Source organism: Marmota flaviventris, chromosome 3 (genome assembly GCF_047511675.1).
Source record: "Marmota flaviventris isolate mMarFla1 chromosome 3, mMarFla1.hap1, whole genome shotgun sequence".
NCBI classification, from domain to species: Eukaryota; Metazoa; Chordata; class Mammalia; order Rodentia; family Sciuridae; genus Marmota; species Marmota flaviventris.
The window spans coordinates 111,822,680-111,838,706 of record NC_092500.1 but is presented as its reverse complement, the minus strand read 5'-3'; the positions used below and the strand labels follow the sequence as shown (position 1 = coordinate 111,838,706).

At 41.6% G+C, this 16,027-nt stretch overlaps 2 protein-coding genes across 10 annotated transcripts in view; one reads left to right on the top strand and one right to left on the bottom strand.

The window, feature by feature from the left end:
* Positions 1 to 9,563, bottom strand: part of Gsr (glutathione-disulfide reductase) — a 57,301-nt gene extending 47,738 nt beyond the window's left edge. Inside the window, exon 1 of one of the 3 annotated variants that reach the window (XM_071610240.1) lies at positions 9,522 to 9,563. Coding sequence is in view for 1 of the 3 variants with exons in the window: in XM_027939345.2 (XP_027795146.2) it covers positions 68 to 367 (300 nt within the window). In the remaining 2 variants the exon portion in view is untranslated. Of the gene's footprint in view, positions 1 to 67; positions 383 to 9,176; positions 9,318 to 9,521 lie in introns of those variants that run through there. The other 2 variants (XM_071610239.1, XM_027939345.2) reach the window with 2 other exon arrangements.
* Positions 9,272 to 16,027, top strand: part of Ubxn8 (UBX domain protein 8) — a 136,666-nt gene continuing 129,910 nt past the window's right edge. For 2 of the 7 annotated variants that reach the window (XM_071610242.1, XM_071610241.1), the window contains exons 1-2: positions 9,272 to 9,452; positions 13,053 to 13,175. In XM_071610242.1, coding sequence (XP_071466343.1) covers positions 9,365 to 9,452; positions 13,053 to 13,175 — 211 coding nt within the window. In that variant the 5' untranslated portion in view covers positions 9,272 to 9,364. Of the gene's footprint in view, positions 9,453 to 13,052; positions 13,176 to 16,027 lie in introns of those variants that run through there. The other 5 variants (XM_071610243.1, XR_011707122.1, XR_011707124.1 and 2 more) reach the window with 5 other exon arrangements.

Sequence of the window (16,027 nt, the reverse complement as noted above, 5' to 3'; positions counted from 1 at the left end):
GAGTAGCGAATACAACGCTGCAAGCCCAAGGTGCTAGTAGCAGCGTCCAAAAGGCCGCGATACTCACGCAAGTGCCGCCCAGTTTGTGGCTCTCCACCACCGCGGCCCTGGCGCCGAGTTCGGCTGCCCGGCGTGCGCTGGCCAGCCCGCCGGAGCCGCCCCCGATCACCAGGTAGTCGTAGCAGGCCACCGCAGCGGGCGGCGGACACTGCAGCTGAGGCTCCTGCTTACACGCCATGGCTTGGGAGAGGGTGCGCAGGGCGCCGGCGGGTCCGGGCGGAGGCAGCGGGAAGCCGTGGAAGGCGCACGCCGCCCGCAGCCAGCTCGGCCCCGCGCTCGCGCTCAGCGTGCGGGGCAGTAGGGCCATCCACACGGAAGTGGCACAGGGAGGGAGAGCAACCCAGAGGCGGGCCCCGGGGGGAGGGGGCTTGGGCCGCCGGCAAGCGCAGCCTCATCGTGACTAAGCAGCCGGCCGCTGCGCGGGAGCGGGCGGAGGAGGGGCAGGCGCTGGGAGTTGGGGCTCGCCGCCGCGTCCGGGGCAGCCTCTCGGTCCCCCTGCAGTGACGGCGAGCGGCGCCTGCCCCTGCGAGGAGCCACGGGCTTTCTTTGTCCTGGCCCTTCACCCGAACGCCTGAGCTCCTGGCTCCCGGGCGGCACTGGCCGGAGGCAGGCATTTGAAGGCGCCTGGGGTGAGGCGGAGAAGCATCACGACGTCTCCTGTTTCACCCATCTTCTGGAGCTAGAGAAATTTGCCCTCTTATTGCAGAGGTTAAGTTTCTCAAAGTTTGTTCCGGAGACCACCTGGGTTGACGATTTCTGGGCCCTGACCAAGGGTTGGGAATTTACATTTTAAACCAGGGTCTCCTCCTTCCGGTGTGATTCTATTCTTTTTTGGTACTGGGGATTGAATCCAGGGAGTTTTGACTACATCTCCAACCCCTAAAAAAAAAAAAAAAAAAAAATCTTTTTTGATACAGGGTCTCGCTGAATTACTGAAGGTATCCTCTGATTTGCCATCCACCTATCTCAGCCTCCTGAGTCGCTGGGATTGCAGGCTTGTATCACTGTACCCAGCTCAGTGATAATTCAAAGCCAGCTTAATCTTCAAGTGATTCTTAAGCACATTTAATTTAAGAAACTTGAAATAATGGATTGAATCACAGTAACAATGTTCTTCCACGGAAGAATAAAGATGGAATCAAGATGGAAGACACAATATCTCCCAAGCTATAGAGACTGGGGTATTCTTTTGGAATATCTGGAAGTACTAACTGCCCCAAAGAGTTGTAACCAGGGTTGAATTTGTGTCATAATAAGCCAAGATCCAGACCAGTCGCCCATAAGGACACTATACAGGTCAAGGCTGACAGCTCTGGCGGCAAAAAAATGAAGGCCAAGATAATAGGGGAATTGGGAATAAACTGCACCCCATTACAATGATTCCAAATTTTTAAAGCATTTTTCCCCCTAATTAAAAAGTAATATAGAGCGCACTCCTGTAATCCCAGTAAATCCAAGGTCAGCCTTGGCAACTTTGCAGGACACTGTCTCAATAGAAAGGGCTGGGGAGATAGTTCAGTGGTAAAGCACCCCTATTTTCAATCTCCAGTAGCAAATAAATAATGACATAACTCAATGGCAAATTTCCTGGATTCAAGCCCCAGTACCAAAACCAACAACAACAACAACAAAACCTGGAGAAAAGGGAAAACTTTATCACATTAAAAAAAAAAAAAAATGTAGAATGGCCTTGAGGGTGGCACACACCTGTAATCCCAGAGGCTCCTGTAATCCCAGAGGCTCAGGAGGCTAAAACAGGAGGATTGTGAGTTCAAAGCCAGCATTAGCAAAAAGTAAGGCACTAAGCAACTCAGCAAGGCCCTGTCTCTAAATAAAAAATACAAAAAGGTCTAGGGATGTGGCTCAGTGAATAAGTGTCCCTGAATTCAATCCCTGGTACAAAAAAAAAAAAAATGAAGAAGGAAGTTGGGGCATGCCTGTTAGGAAAGTTGAGGCAGGAGGATAGAAAGTTAAGTCACCCTTGGCAGCTTGGAGGGACCCTGTCTCAAAAAGGACTTGAGGATGTGGCTCTGTGGTACCATGAGGTGAAAGTTTGGTAGGGAAAATATTATATAATTTCAGAATATACCCCTACAAATTGATTGTTGGTCACAAAGAGAAAAAAGGCAACTTTACAGTAAGGATGGGGCTGGGGATACAGCTCAGTGGTAGAGTGCTTGCCTAGTATGTGTGAGGCCCTTGTTTCAATTCACAGTAACACCAAAAACAAAACAGGCAGGCACCACACCACAATTGTCCATATGGTTAAAATTCAATTTTGCTAAAAATGAGTTATCATTGTATGCCTCATAATGTGCTTCAATAAAAGTATACATTTGGGACTGGGGATATAGCTCAGTTGTAGAGTGCTTGCCTCCCATGCACAAGGCCCTGGGTTCACACGCCAGCACCACACACACACACACACACAAAAAAAATTATGTAGTAATTTTGAAGTGGCACAGGCCAGTGACTTTGGGAAGTTGTGACAGGAGGATCACAAGTTCAAAGCCAGTCTGGGCAATTCAGTGACAAAAAATAAAAAATTTAAGAAGGGCTCAGTGGTATAGCAGTTATCTAGCATGTTTGAAGCCCTGGGTTCAATCCATAGTACCACACAAAAAAATAAATTTTAAAATAAAATAAAAAGGGGTGGGGATGGAGCTCGCTGATTGAAAGCAGTTGCCTATTTTATGAGATCCTGAGTGCAGCCTCCATTACTGGGGAGTAAAATTTAAAAGTCCACAACTTGAATCTAATCATGAGGCAACATTTGAAAAACCCAATTTGAGAGGAATTTTACAATTAGCCATTATTCTTCAGCACTCTTTAAAAATGATTAATGTTCTGAAAACAAAGCAAGATTAAGGAATAATTCCAGATTTTAAAAATCGAAGAAATAGAAATAAAGGCAAGGATTGATCTTGGATGGGATTCTCCATTGGGAGAGATTTGCTATAAAGGGCAATTGGTGAAATATGAATATGGTATATAATAACATAAAAGGGTGCTGTATCAATGTTGAAACCTCCTGAGTTCACAGGGGTGCAGTGACACACGCCTGTAATCCCCAGGATTAGGGAGGCTAAGGCAGGAGGATCATGAGTTCAAAGCCAGCCTCAGCAACTTAGTAAGACCTTGTCTCTTTTTTTTTTTAATATTTATTCTTAAGTTTTAGGTGGATACAACATCTCCATTTTACATTTATGTGGTGCTGAGGATCGAACCCAGTGCCTTGTGCATGCTAGGCGAGTGCTCCACCACTGAGCCACAATCCCAGTCCAAGACCTTGTCTCTTAAAAAAAATATTAAAAAGGGCTGGGGATGTGACTCAGGTTTAAATGTCCCTGGGTTCACTAGCTGGTACTAAAATAAAAAACAAACAAACAAACAAACAAAACTGAGTTTGATAACTGTACTGTAGTTACATGAGAGAATATTATTGTTCATAAGAGATATACTGAAGTATTTAGGAATAGATTCTGAGTCAGAGAAATTTAGATTCACATCCCATCACAGGTACTCTTAGCCCCTTAACCTAAGAGTCAGTTTCTTCATGAAATCGGGAGGCTGTTTTGTTCTGTTTTGCTGAACTGGGGATTGAACCCAGGGGCATTGTGACACTGAGGTTCATCTCCAAACCTTTTATTTATTTTAATTTTTGGTACTGGGCATTGAACCTAGGGTCACTTTACCTCTGAGCTGGATCCCCAGCCCTTGTAAATTTTTAATTTTGAGATGGGGTCTGACCAAGTTGCTTAAAGTCTCACTAATTTGCTGAGGCTGGCCTAGAACTTGTGATCCTCCAGCCTCAGCCTCCTAAATTGCTGTGATTACAGACATGTACCACCAAGCCCAGATGTGAGCCTATTTTTATTGTACCCAGAAATCACTTCAGAAAATTTTAAGAATCAGCTTGAGTTAATTGGCCTGGTAATCTTCACATCACTAGTATTCACATATAAAAAACTGAGGCTGACAAAAAGGAGATAAGCAAGTCAAAGAGAATGATAATTTAAAGGATGAGGAAATGAACCAGCAAGAATTGGAAATAGTAAGCAGTGTAGTGTAGATTGAGTGGACAGTAGGTAGCTGAAAGGGGGTAATAAGAGATAGAGTACTGGAAAGCCTTGGTTGTAACCAGAATGTGGTGTTTATATTTTAATCCACAGATAATAAGGAACACTGGAGATTTCTCAAAGATGTTTTTCCTTGGGAATCTGAAGTGAACTGCAGAAGGTGAAACTGGAAGTATAGGAGGCAAAGGTAATTTGTGGCAGTATGGAGAACAGATAAGAAAGAATAGATCCTAGAGTTAAGGAGTGAAATTGGGTCAGACATAGTGATGCACACTTGTAATCTCAGCTATTTAGCTACTTAGGATATATATATCCATTCATTCAAAAATATCTACTGTAAAACTTTTTTTTTATACTGGGGATTGAACTCAGGGGTGCTTAGCCACTGAGCCCCAACCCCAACCCATTTTAAAATTTTTTATTTTGAGACAGGGCTTTCATAATTGCTGAAGCTGGCTTTCAACTTACAATCCTCCTGCCTCAGCCTCCTGAGTCACTGAGGTTACAGGTGTGCACCACTGTGCCAGTCTACTTAACTATTTTTGCAAATGACTCTATAAGGTACTAAAAATACAGTAGTAACTGAACAAACATATCCCTGCCTTCATGAGCCTAACAGTGTAGTAGAGAAGAACAATATTTAAGTAAAAACTGCATAATTGTTATGTAAGATTGCTGAGCTGTGGTTATAGCTCAGAGGTAGAGTGTTTGCCTAGCATGTCAAGGCAATAGGTTCGATCCTCAGTATCACATAAAAATAAATAAAATAAAGGTATTGTGCCCATCTTTAAATTAAAGACTGTGGTAAGTCCTCTAAAGAAGTATAGGGGACTATGAAAGAGCAAACCCAAATATAGTCAGGCTTTTAAATGTCTCCTGTATAGTCTCCTTTATAGAGACTTCTGTTTTCCCTTTTCCAATAAATCTCAGATCTTTTCTGAGGATCAGGAGAAGCAGTCTTACAGATATAGTTAAGGGGTTTCTGGGATACTACATTTTAAATGGACTTTCTCTAACTATTTGTCTTTGGTTTAGCTCCCTCTTTACCTGCACTCATTTTCAGAGATGCTTCCAATTCCTTGGTATTCTGAAGATTTTGCATGTAATCATTTTAGTGTATAGCATTTACCTATGGCTAATTTGGGTTCTATTTTCATGAGTCTGATAAGTCTTTGCCATTTTTCCATGTTATCTATCCTCCAAGTTTTTTTTTTTTTTTTGCCTTTGTAGTTTTAGTTTCTGTTTTTTTAAAATATTTTTTTTTAGTTGTAGATGGACACAATACCTTTATTTTATTTTGTTTTATTTTTATGTGTTGCCGGGGATCAAACCCAGTGCCCCATGCATGCTAGGCAAGTGCTGTATCACTGAGCCATAACCCCAGCCCTCAGTTTTTGTTCTCTTCTTCCTTGTATTCTTGTGGGCTTGGACCTTTTAACATCTTTTTTTGGTACTGGGGATTGAACCCAGGGGTGCTTTATCACTGAGCTACATATCCCAGCCTCTTTAAAATTTTATTTTATCTTGTTAAGTTGATTAGGGCCTTGCTTAAATAGCTGAGGCTGGCCCCAAACTTTTGGTCCTTCTTCTGCAGTATGATCAGAAGGCACATTCGATTAAATTGTTTAAGGAATTGTCTTTGGGTGATTAAAAAAATCCATGCACATTCTAAAAAGAATGATAAGAACTTACTTCAACTACAGAGTTGCTGGAATTACAGGTGTGTGCCACCATACCTGGCTTAACATCTTTTTGTTGTCATGTTAGTGAGTTTTTCAAAGGAAGCAAAAGTTGCCTCAGGTCTTTGTCCCTTCAAGTGAAAATAAGCTGGTCACAGTCCAAAGCAGGAGAATCACTAAGTTGAGGCTAACATGGGCAACATAGCCAGACCTTGCCTCAAAAAAGAAAACACATGGGGCTGGGGATATAGCTCAGTTGGTAGAGTGCTTAACTTGAATGGGTCCCATCCCCAGCACCGCCAAACAAAACAAAACAAAACAATAATAATAAAAAAAAAACCACATTCTTTGTAGGAAACTTAATATATGGTCAAAAAGGGAATACATAAATTATAAAAACAGTGTCAGTTCCCAGCACCACAAAAACAAATACTGTGATAAAATTCCCAGCATAAGCCAGAGTTCTAAGTCATTGAGTATACTATCCACACTAATAAACTTCATACTTCTCTTGTTAGTTTGTCTTGTATTATAGGTATATCAACTAAGAACTAAGATGGGCAGAGGTGACCTTTAGGCTCCCATACATATGCATGTGACATATGCATACTGAAGTATTTGGGGGAAATTGTACTAATGTTTTCAACTTTGAAATGCTTCAAAAATAAGATTGAGGAAAAGATGGAGGGTTTGAGAGATGCTAAGGTTTTGATATGGCTTGAGTGTGTTCCTCCAAAGGTTCATGTGTTGGAAACTTGATCCCTAGCATGGTGGTCCTGAGAGGTGGTCTAATGGGAGGTGGTGTTAGTCAAATTTTCTATGAGAAAATATCTGAGGGGCTAGAGATGTAGCTCAGTGGTAGAGCACTTGCCTAGCATGCTTGAGGTCCTGGGTTCAATTCCAATACCACAAAAAAAACCTGATAGGCAGGTGTGGTGGCTCACAACTGTAATCCCAGGGACTGAGGAGACTGAGGCAGGATGATTGCAAATTAAAGCCAGTCTCAGCAATTTAGCCAGACCCTGTCTTAGAATAAAAAGGGATGGGGTTGGAGCTTCAGCAATTTATGGAGACTGTCTCAAATAAAATTAAAATAAAAATGTAAAAAAAGGGTTGGGGTGTAGTTTAGTGGTAGAGCACCCCTTGGTTAAATCCTTACAAAAACAAACAAAACAAAACACATCTTTTACCTATCCTCTGAGATACTACTCAAAATTACATCAAAGTAGCATTCTCCCTTAATTGCACTTAAGAAACTCAGTTTAAGTATTGATCAGGTTCTCTGGTAGTCTTTTTGTTGTGGTGGTTACATGGTAAGAGTCAAAGCAAATCTGGAGTAGTTGTAAACTTCCACCTTTTGGTCCAGATAAAAATTCTGTGTCATCATCAATAGAAGATGGAAGTTAGCAAGGAAGAAAAAAATATCTGAAGGAGGAAATCATACCAAATGAAGCTGGTAAGAACTGTAGAACTCACCCCTTTCCCTGACCTCAGGCATAATGGACATTGGATAGAAACAGACAGCAATGGGAACATCTGAGTGAGTCAGTATGGTTTCTTGGTAAGCCATGTTGTAATTCCTTATTAGTTTCAGATTGTGCTTACATACTTACTATATATACATTTTTTTTCATTGTAGGGGACTAAAGCCAGTGCCTTGTGCATGCTAGGCAAGGGTTCTACCACTGAGCCACATCCCTAGCCCTGCTTTGCACCTTTTTGCAGACTAAGTTCTTGGCCTATACACAAAGTAGTTTTGGGGCTGGGATTGTGGCTTAGTGGTAGAGCGTGCGCCTTGCGTGTGTGAGGCACTGGGTTTGATCCTCAGCAACACATAAAAGTAAATAAAGGTATTGTGCCCATCTACAACTAAAAAAATATTTAAAAAAAAATCTGGCCCTCTCACACAAAGCAGTTTTTGTGATCCTTGCTCCAACCTACCTCTAAGCACTTCTATTCAATCTTTAAACTGCAGCAACAGGGGGTTGGGGGTATTGCTCAGTGGTACAGTACTTGCTTAAACTGCACAATATTTTAATTACTGGTGGTTCATCTGCACTGTTTCCTAAATTTGAAATCCCATGCTTTCTCTTAAGATCCTGCTGCCCAAATTCCTAACTTCTAATTTCTAACCTTTAAAGCACACTTTAGGTATATCTGCTTATGAACTGCTTCCCCAGTCTACAGCATATGGTTCTGTAGTACATAACCTGTCAGAGCACACAGGTACTGTATTGTATTTTTGTGTTTACAGGGATATATTTCCCACCAAATCAAGTTTCTGTGTTTGTTTCTTTTTTGCAGTACTGGGGATGGGCACCACCACACCTAGCTAAGCTGTTTCTTGAGGACATATTCAATAACTCACATATTTGAACTTCCTTGAGTTATATAGTACTAGGCAAGGCATGGCATTCAATGTTACTTGAACAAAATCAAAGGGTGAGGCCAGGTATGGTGGCTAGCCCTGTAATCCCAGCCACTACAAAGGCTGAGGCAGTAAAGTTACAAATTTGAGGACATCCTTGGATATTTAGCAAGACCCTATCTCAAGATGAGCTTTTGAAAAGTTTGGGGATATAGCTCAGAGGTAGAGCATCCCTGGGTTCAATCTGGGTACTACAAAACAAATAGAAAGGTGAGTGGGAGGTTGATGAATTGGTCATAAAAGGGAAATTATGTTGTTGTTGTGGGATTAAACCTGGGGCACCCTACAAGTGAGCTAATTAAAAGCTCTTTAAAAATTTTATTTGAGACAGGGTTTCGCTGTTGTCCAGGCTGGCCTAGAACTTGCTATCCTTTTGCCTCACATTGGGATTACAGCCATTCACTCCATGCCCGGCTGGAAAAGGGAATTTTGAATATGAAATCTTGTTGTTTGGGAGGACCTCCATAGCCTAACTGAGCTGTAGGTTCAGAGTAGCACCAGAGGTGAGTCACGGGATGGCAATGAGGTCATAAAATGAGGCTAAGGTTCAGTCATTAACAGTAACACGAGAAGGCAAAACTGAAAAGGAGAGGAAAGGGTGGCAGGTGTACAGTATCAGGCATTAGGGTGTGTGGGAATGGGCAGGTATTTGGTGCCAGGCCCCACTTCAAAAGAAGCCGCAGGAACTGTTGGGGAGATAAGTTGCTTAGTAAGCGAGGATCTGAAAGCCCTCAATCACCTCCTACTACCAAAAGGTAAGGGGCCAGGCCACTTCCTCACAAGGTCAACTGCTCCTGCACTTTCCCTTCATCTTATTTCACTCTCAAGAGCTCTTTTTAGACTACACAGTCAAGACAGACCGCGAGCTTGCTCAGCCTCCAGAAGGCCACCACCCTAAGAACCCTGGACATCATGTGATGGGGCGCTGACCTGTATTTCTTCTGAGACAAGAACTATGAGTTCAAAACCAGAGGGGCTTAGCTCAGGCTGACCAGCGAGCCAGCCTCGGGGTCGGTCCCCAGCAAATTCCTTGGGTAGGAAGGACTCCACTCCGCGCTCCTGAGAAGGCACGTCCGGAAGGGGCGGGCTCTGCTCCTGGTCGCGGGGCGGCCGCCGCTATGGCTTCTCGAGGGGTCGTTGGCATTTTCTTGCTGGCTGCGCTCCCCCTTTTGTGTCTGGAGCTCCGGCGTGGGATCCCGGACTTAGGTAAGGTCGGCTTCCCCCGCTTGGCGCTCACAGCTGGGAAATTTTCACGTGAATGTTGTGTAGAATTACCTGGTTCCTGGCAGCGGCGCCTCCTGGCAGCGGCGCCTCCGGGCGGCGGTGACTACGATTCCCAGACTGCCCCGCGCCTGGCTCCGTGGACCTGAGCCGACTCTTAAGTCCGGAACGCGTTTCCTGCAGATTGGGCCAAGTTTTGTGGGGGAGGGAGGGGACTAGAGGCGAGGCCTAAAGGGACAGAGCTCTGTACACTCAAAACTGTGACGAGTGCTGGGAAGGACACCAGCAGGTTGATAGGATGAAAGCTTTCTTAGGAATTTAAGTAGAGCTTTATTTATGTGGTGGAGAACCATGCCCATGAAAAGCCAGTGGGGGGCGAGGGGGGAGGATATTCCAGGCAAAAGGATTATGGTACATTGGAGGAAAAAAGATGAAGGTCATTGTGGCAAGATCAAGGACTGGGGTTGGCGGTGGGAGTCTCAAGATAAAAATATTTGTTCAACCCCAATGATAAGCCAATCACTAAGTGCAGTCTGTTATCTAGTTGATTGCCCTACAACCCTGAGCCTCTAAGCCCCCAGGGAACTGAGACCCTGGGAAGATAAGTGACTTCTTAGAGATTTTGAAAAGGTCATTGTGGACTCTCTGTGGAGAATGTTTTGAAAGGAACCTTATAGTTGAAAGCAGTGAGGCAAATTATCCTTGTATATCTCGTGATGATGTAAGTCGTGATGATGGTCTGGACCAGGGTAACAGATTTGGAAAGATTTGGGATATTGACAAAGTAGAATCAACAACTCTGTTGATGAATTGATGTTTGGAGTGAGGGAAAGGAAGAATTCAAGCATGACTCCTGCATGGGGATTTGTAACAGGGCAGCCCCTTCTGAAAGTTGTCCTAGCAGGATTACTTTCACCTTCCCTTCCTAATCCTTTGGCATTACTTCCTTTTTTACCTGGAGTTCTAAATTCCAAGGAGAGGCCTTATTGTAATAATCCAAATTCTGAGGAGAGGCCTCACCTGAATACTTTATTTAGATTCAGAGAACTTTGATGGTCTTTGTAACACTCTGCCTTGGTAACTAACTGCAAGAGGTCAAAATCCATTGTGATAAGGCTTTGACCCTTATTGAGGAAGGACCCACACAGCCTGTAGCCTCCCTGTTTCCTTATCTCACCATAACAACCCTTCACCCTCCTGAGCCCCGCATGTTAGAGATTGAAGGAGTTACCCCCTGTATCTTCTTCAGGGCTGGCCTTGAATAAACCTGATTTCTTTCCTGCCAATGCTGGGCTACAGAACATGGGTCCAGACATTTGAATTTTGTAGTAGTGCTGTTGGTGAAGAGAAAACTGGAAGGAAAATTGTAAGGGTGTGGAGAGTCAGGAATTGTTTTTTGGGTATAATTAGTTCACATGTCAGCCTCTTTTCTTACACTCAGTTCATTATCCTTGTATATCTCCATTCTTTTTCAACACTTCCTCCTCACCTCTGGAAGTCAGGGCCCAAAATGTTGCTTGAAATAAGAAGTGAAATAAAATACTTTAAAAAAATTTACAAGACTTCCTTACTCAAGCTGTATTGAAAGATCAAGACCTTTACACAGATGATATGCAGAGAAGTGAAATTTACACTCATCTTTTATTGCAAAATTCACCTGCTTCCTTGCCTTTACAGCAGTCATTCCTGTATTCCTTCAGCATTTAGTTTTACTACTGAGCCATGTCCTGAGTTCTTTTAGTGTTTTACTTTAAGGCATCTTGTTAAATTGCCGAGGTTGGCCTCAAACTTGAGATCCTTCTGCCTTGGCCTCCTGAGTCACTGGGATTACAGGCATATGCTACCATGCCCGGCTCCTTTAGAATCTTTCTACTTTACCCTGATATTTAAGTCACTAGTCAATGAGAAGGACACCCCTTAGCTTATCAAAGGAGACCTGTTCCCCCATCAGCTCTGATCTCTGGGAAATATACTTTTTGAGGGTAGCAACCACATCTAATTTGTTTTTATATTCTCAGAATTTATTGTCTAAATTAATAAAGCTAGGTTAAGAGTTCCAGAAATTGCAAGTGGGCTCCTGGTGGAGCTCATAGTTCCTGAAATTTTTATTTGACTAACTTAATTAACACTTTTTCCTAGAATCCTTTGTTGTGAACTGGTAGTTTCCTTTGGATTCTTTTTTAAAATTTTCTTTTACAGTACTAGGGATTGAACCCTAGGATGCTCTACCACTGAGCTATATCTCCAACTTCCTACCAATACATTTTACTTGTACTTAAGCTAAATATTTTGAGACTGCTTCCTTATCTTTCAAAGTGCCCTGCTTTTGGTTTCTAGAGTTTAGGTACCAAATAAACCTTTATTTAAACATTTTTAACTTGAAAGTAGTACACACAAATCTATTTTTTTTCATGTTCCTATGTGATATATCCATTTTGCTTCCATATTATGAAACATCCCACAACTCAATGATTTTTCTATGTAATAGTACTCTAGGTATTATATTGCTTTTGTAATGGCCAGAGATAACCCAGATTTATTTATGTGTTCCATCAAATATCTGAATCAATAGTTACTACCCTCGAAAGTTGGAGGAGCTGTGATGTGAAAAGAAAAAAGATCTCTAAACAATTTTAAATTGTAGTTTATAAAAGAAGGAATAACATCTGTTTTCTGTTAAAAATAAAACATTTAAGTCTATATCTATACATTTTTGTAATTCCTTCTTTAATCTTTTTTTAAAATATTTATTTATTTTAGTTTTAGGTAGACACAGTATCTTCATTTTATTTGTATGTGGTGCTGAGGATCGAACCCAGTGCCTCACGCATGCTAGGCAAGCGCCCTACCCCTGAGCCACAACCACAGCCCCCTTCTTTAATCTTTAGTTAAGACAAACTGTGAGCCCTGATCATGTTGGTATCATGGTTCATTCAAATCTCTGCCAAGTAACTTTTTTATTTTTTATTTTTTTTGGTGTCAAGGATTGAGCCCAGGGGTGCTTAACCACTGAGCCATATCCCCAGCCTTTATTTATTTATTTATTAATATTTATTTAGTTGTAGATGAATATAAAGTGTATTTATTTTCATGTGGTGCTGAGGATCCAACCTAGTGCCTCACACATGCGAGGCAAGCGCTTTACCACTGAGCTAAAGCCCCAGCCCACCCTTTTTATTTTTTTATTTTGAAATGGTCTTGATAAGTTACATAGGGCCTTTCTAAATTGCTGAGGATGGCCTTGAATTTGCAGTCTTCCTGCCTTAGCCTCCTGAGCTGCTGGGATTACATGTGTGTGACCCGTGTCCTGGGTAGAAAGGAAAGCATGACTTATACATTATTGATTATTATGATATTTATAATATAGCTGATCACCATAATTATACCAGAAGACGTTTATCTAGAATTAGTTTCTGAAAATTTATTCTGGTAATGACAACCATGATGAATTTTAGTGCCCAAAGGAGAATATTTGGAAGAAATCCTAAGACAGTTGCATAACTTAATTTTATTTTTATACAAATAATCTTCTGTTATTCTTACCAAGAAAAGTGTGTTTAATTTTAATTTTTGTTTCTTTAAAAGGAATTAAAGATCTCATCATGCTATGTGGCCGAGTTTTCTTGCTGCTTGCTCTCCTTACTTTAATTATTTCCATGGCTACCTCATTGATTAACTCATTTAAATCTTCCCAAGCTTATCTGAAAGGTAAGTTTATTTATGCTACCCTTTAAACTTTTCTATTCAACTTTCTTTACTTATTCTACAATATTACACAATAAGAGCCAGTTTGCCATTAATTTGACTAATGTATAACTATATTGACGATTATTTTGTTATTATTTTTTTGTTTTTTATTTGAGAGAGCGTCTCACTAAGTTGCTGAGGATTTTGCTCAGTTACTGAAGCTTGGCCTCCTGAGTTGGTGAGATTACAGGTGTATGCCATGGCATATGACCTTGATGATTATTTTGAATGGATTATAAATTCCAACATTTTAATGAGAAACTACATTTTTCCTTATATATATTTTTGAAGCTCTGTCATTTTTAAGTTTGTTACATTCTAAATTCTCTAATTTTAAATTGTGCATTTGTGTTACTTAACTATTTGATACATACAATTTGTAAAATATTATACAATGAGTAGGTATATCTGTCATTAATCTCTAACACCCTTTCATCCTAATTTTTTATTGCAATTACAGCAGTTTTTCTTCAGGCACATAGGTCCTGTATATAGTTGGGTGCCTAGGAAATCATGCTCATTCTATTTTTGTTTCTGTTTGGACAAGTGAGAGTTTATGATTTTTTAAAAAATATTTATTTATTTATTATTTTAGTTGTAGTTGGACACAACACCTTTATTTCACTTATTTATTTTTGTATGTGGTGCTGAGGATCGAACCCAGGGTCTTGCATGTGTGAGGCGAGCGCTCTACCACTGAGCCACAACCCCAGCCCGAGAGTTTATGATTTTTTAAAAAAATTTGTTCTAATTAATTATATATGACAGCAGAACACATGTCAACTCATCGTACACAAATGGAGCACAACTTCTCATTTCGCTGTCACGGAGTCACACCGTTTGTACAGTCATACATGTACTTAGGGTAATAATGTCCCTCTCATTCCACCATGCTTCCCACCCCCACACCTCCTTCCCTCCCCTCATTCCCATCTGCCCAATCCAAAGTTCCTCCATTCTTCCCTAGCCACCTTCTACCCCACCCCCTCCTCCATTATGGATCAGAATGTGCATGTCAGAGAAAACATTTGGCCTTTGGTTTTTTGGGATTGGCTTATTTCATTTAGCACGGTAGTCTCCAGCTCCATCCATTTACCTGCAAATGCCATAATTTCATTCTTCTTTAAGGCTCAGTATTCCATTGTGTATATTTACCACATTTTAAGAATTCATGATTTTCTATAGAAGCCTTTTAAAACCATATTGTGCCGGGCGTGGTGGTGCATGCCCATAATCTCAGTGGCTCAGGAGGCTGAGGCAGAAGGATCTAGAATTCAAAGCCAGCCTCAGCAATAGGTACTAAGCAACTCAATGAGACCTTGTCTCTAAATAAAATTCAAAAAATGGCTGGGGATGTGGCTCAGTGGTTGAGTGCCCCTGAGTTCAATCCCCAGTACCCCGCTGTCTCGAGGAGGCAAAATTGCGATGTATGTAGTCGAGGGGAGAAATAAAGAATGTCCATGTGCTTCTGCTCCTTTCAATGCTTTATTCACTCAAATTACTCAATACAATTTCACTCTATAGGTTCTTAATCAAGAAAATGACAGTCCTTAATGCTAGGCACTGTAATCAATTGACAGCAGAGATTAATTAATTCACAGCAAACAATTCTAGATTAATTCTAAGCACTGCAAAACACACTTAATCATTACAGGCTAATGACAGACATTCCCTTTGCAGGCTAAGTTCAAATGTCAGATCAGAAGTCTTACACCTTAAGCTTTATGTCCAGTAGATGCACACTCAGACTGCAGTGATCAGGTCCGGAACCAAGGCCAGCTTTTTCTGGCGTGGAGTGGACCACTGGTTGAGGAGAGGGTCTGGGGAGAAGTTGCGGCTCTCACCAAGGTCCAGACAGGTGGTAGAGTTTGAGAGCAGTGAGGATCACGCACACAGAGGATCAGGAGCCATGACAAGTGATGGGAATGTCAGGTCCTCGTCAGGCTCTCCTGCTTGAGTATATCCTTGTTTGGGATCCCTGAATCCCTGTTCATTTGCTCTATCATTTATATTGAATCTTAGGGGTTTTTGACCCCCCTTTAAATCCTTATTACCTACCACTGGATTTCTCAGTGACATCATTTACCCTGGGGCCAGAAACATCTTGTCTGGTGGTCTCCACCCTGATCTTCTTGCCTTTCCCTCTTATTAGGCAAGGACAGCCTTCCTGGGGCTTTACTCTATTTATCAGGGTGAGGGGAAGTAACTTGTTTGAGGCCTTACTGGAGGGCTCTGTGGGTGTGCCTGGTCAGACTACAGGTTTCAAACCACAGTTTTTAAAATGGAGTTGCTTAGACTCAGGCCTAAGGCCATCCTCACACCCCCTGCCCCCCCAAAACACTCCAGTATTGTACTTGGCCTTAGAACAGATGAATCTTAAATTTTTTTTTTTTAATATTTTATCTTTTGGGGCGTGGTACTGGGGATTGAACCCAGGGCCTTGCACATGCTAGGTAAGTGCTCTACTACTTAGCTATATTTTATATGCAATTAGGAAAAAAGTCACCAGTAATGAATTTGGTACATTATTAAAAGTTGTTTATTTAAATGTAAATAAATAAGAAAATGAGCAGTGCTTAATTCAAAGCCTTTTGCATTATTCATGAAAAAATCCAGGAGTGGTGCATACCTTTAATCCCAGGGGCTTGGGAGGCTGAGGCAAAAGATCGAAAGTTTAAAACCAGTGTCAGCAATTTAGTGAAGCCTGGAGCAACTTGGTAAGAGCTTGTCTCTAAATAAAATGTAAAAAGTGCTGGAGATGTGGCTCAGTGCTTAAGGATTTCTGGGTTCAATTCCCGCTACCAAACAAACAT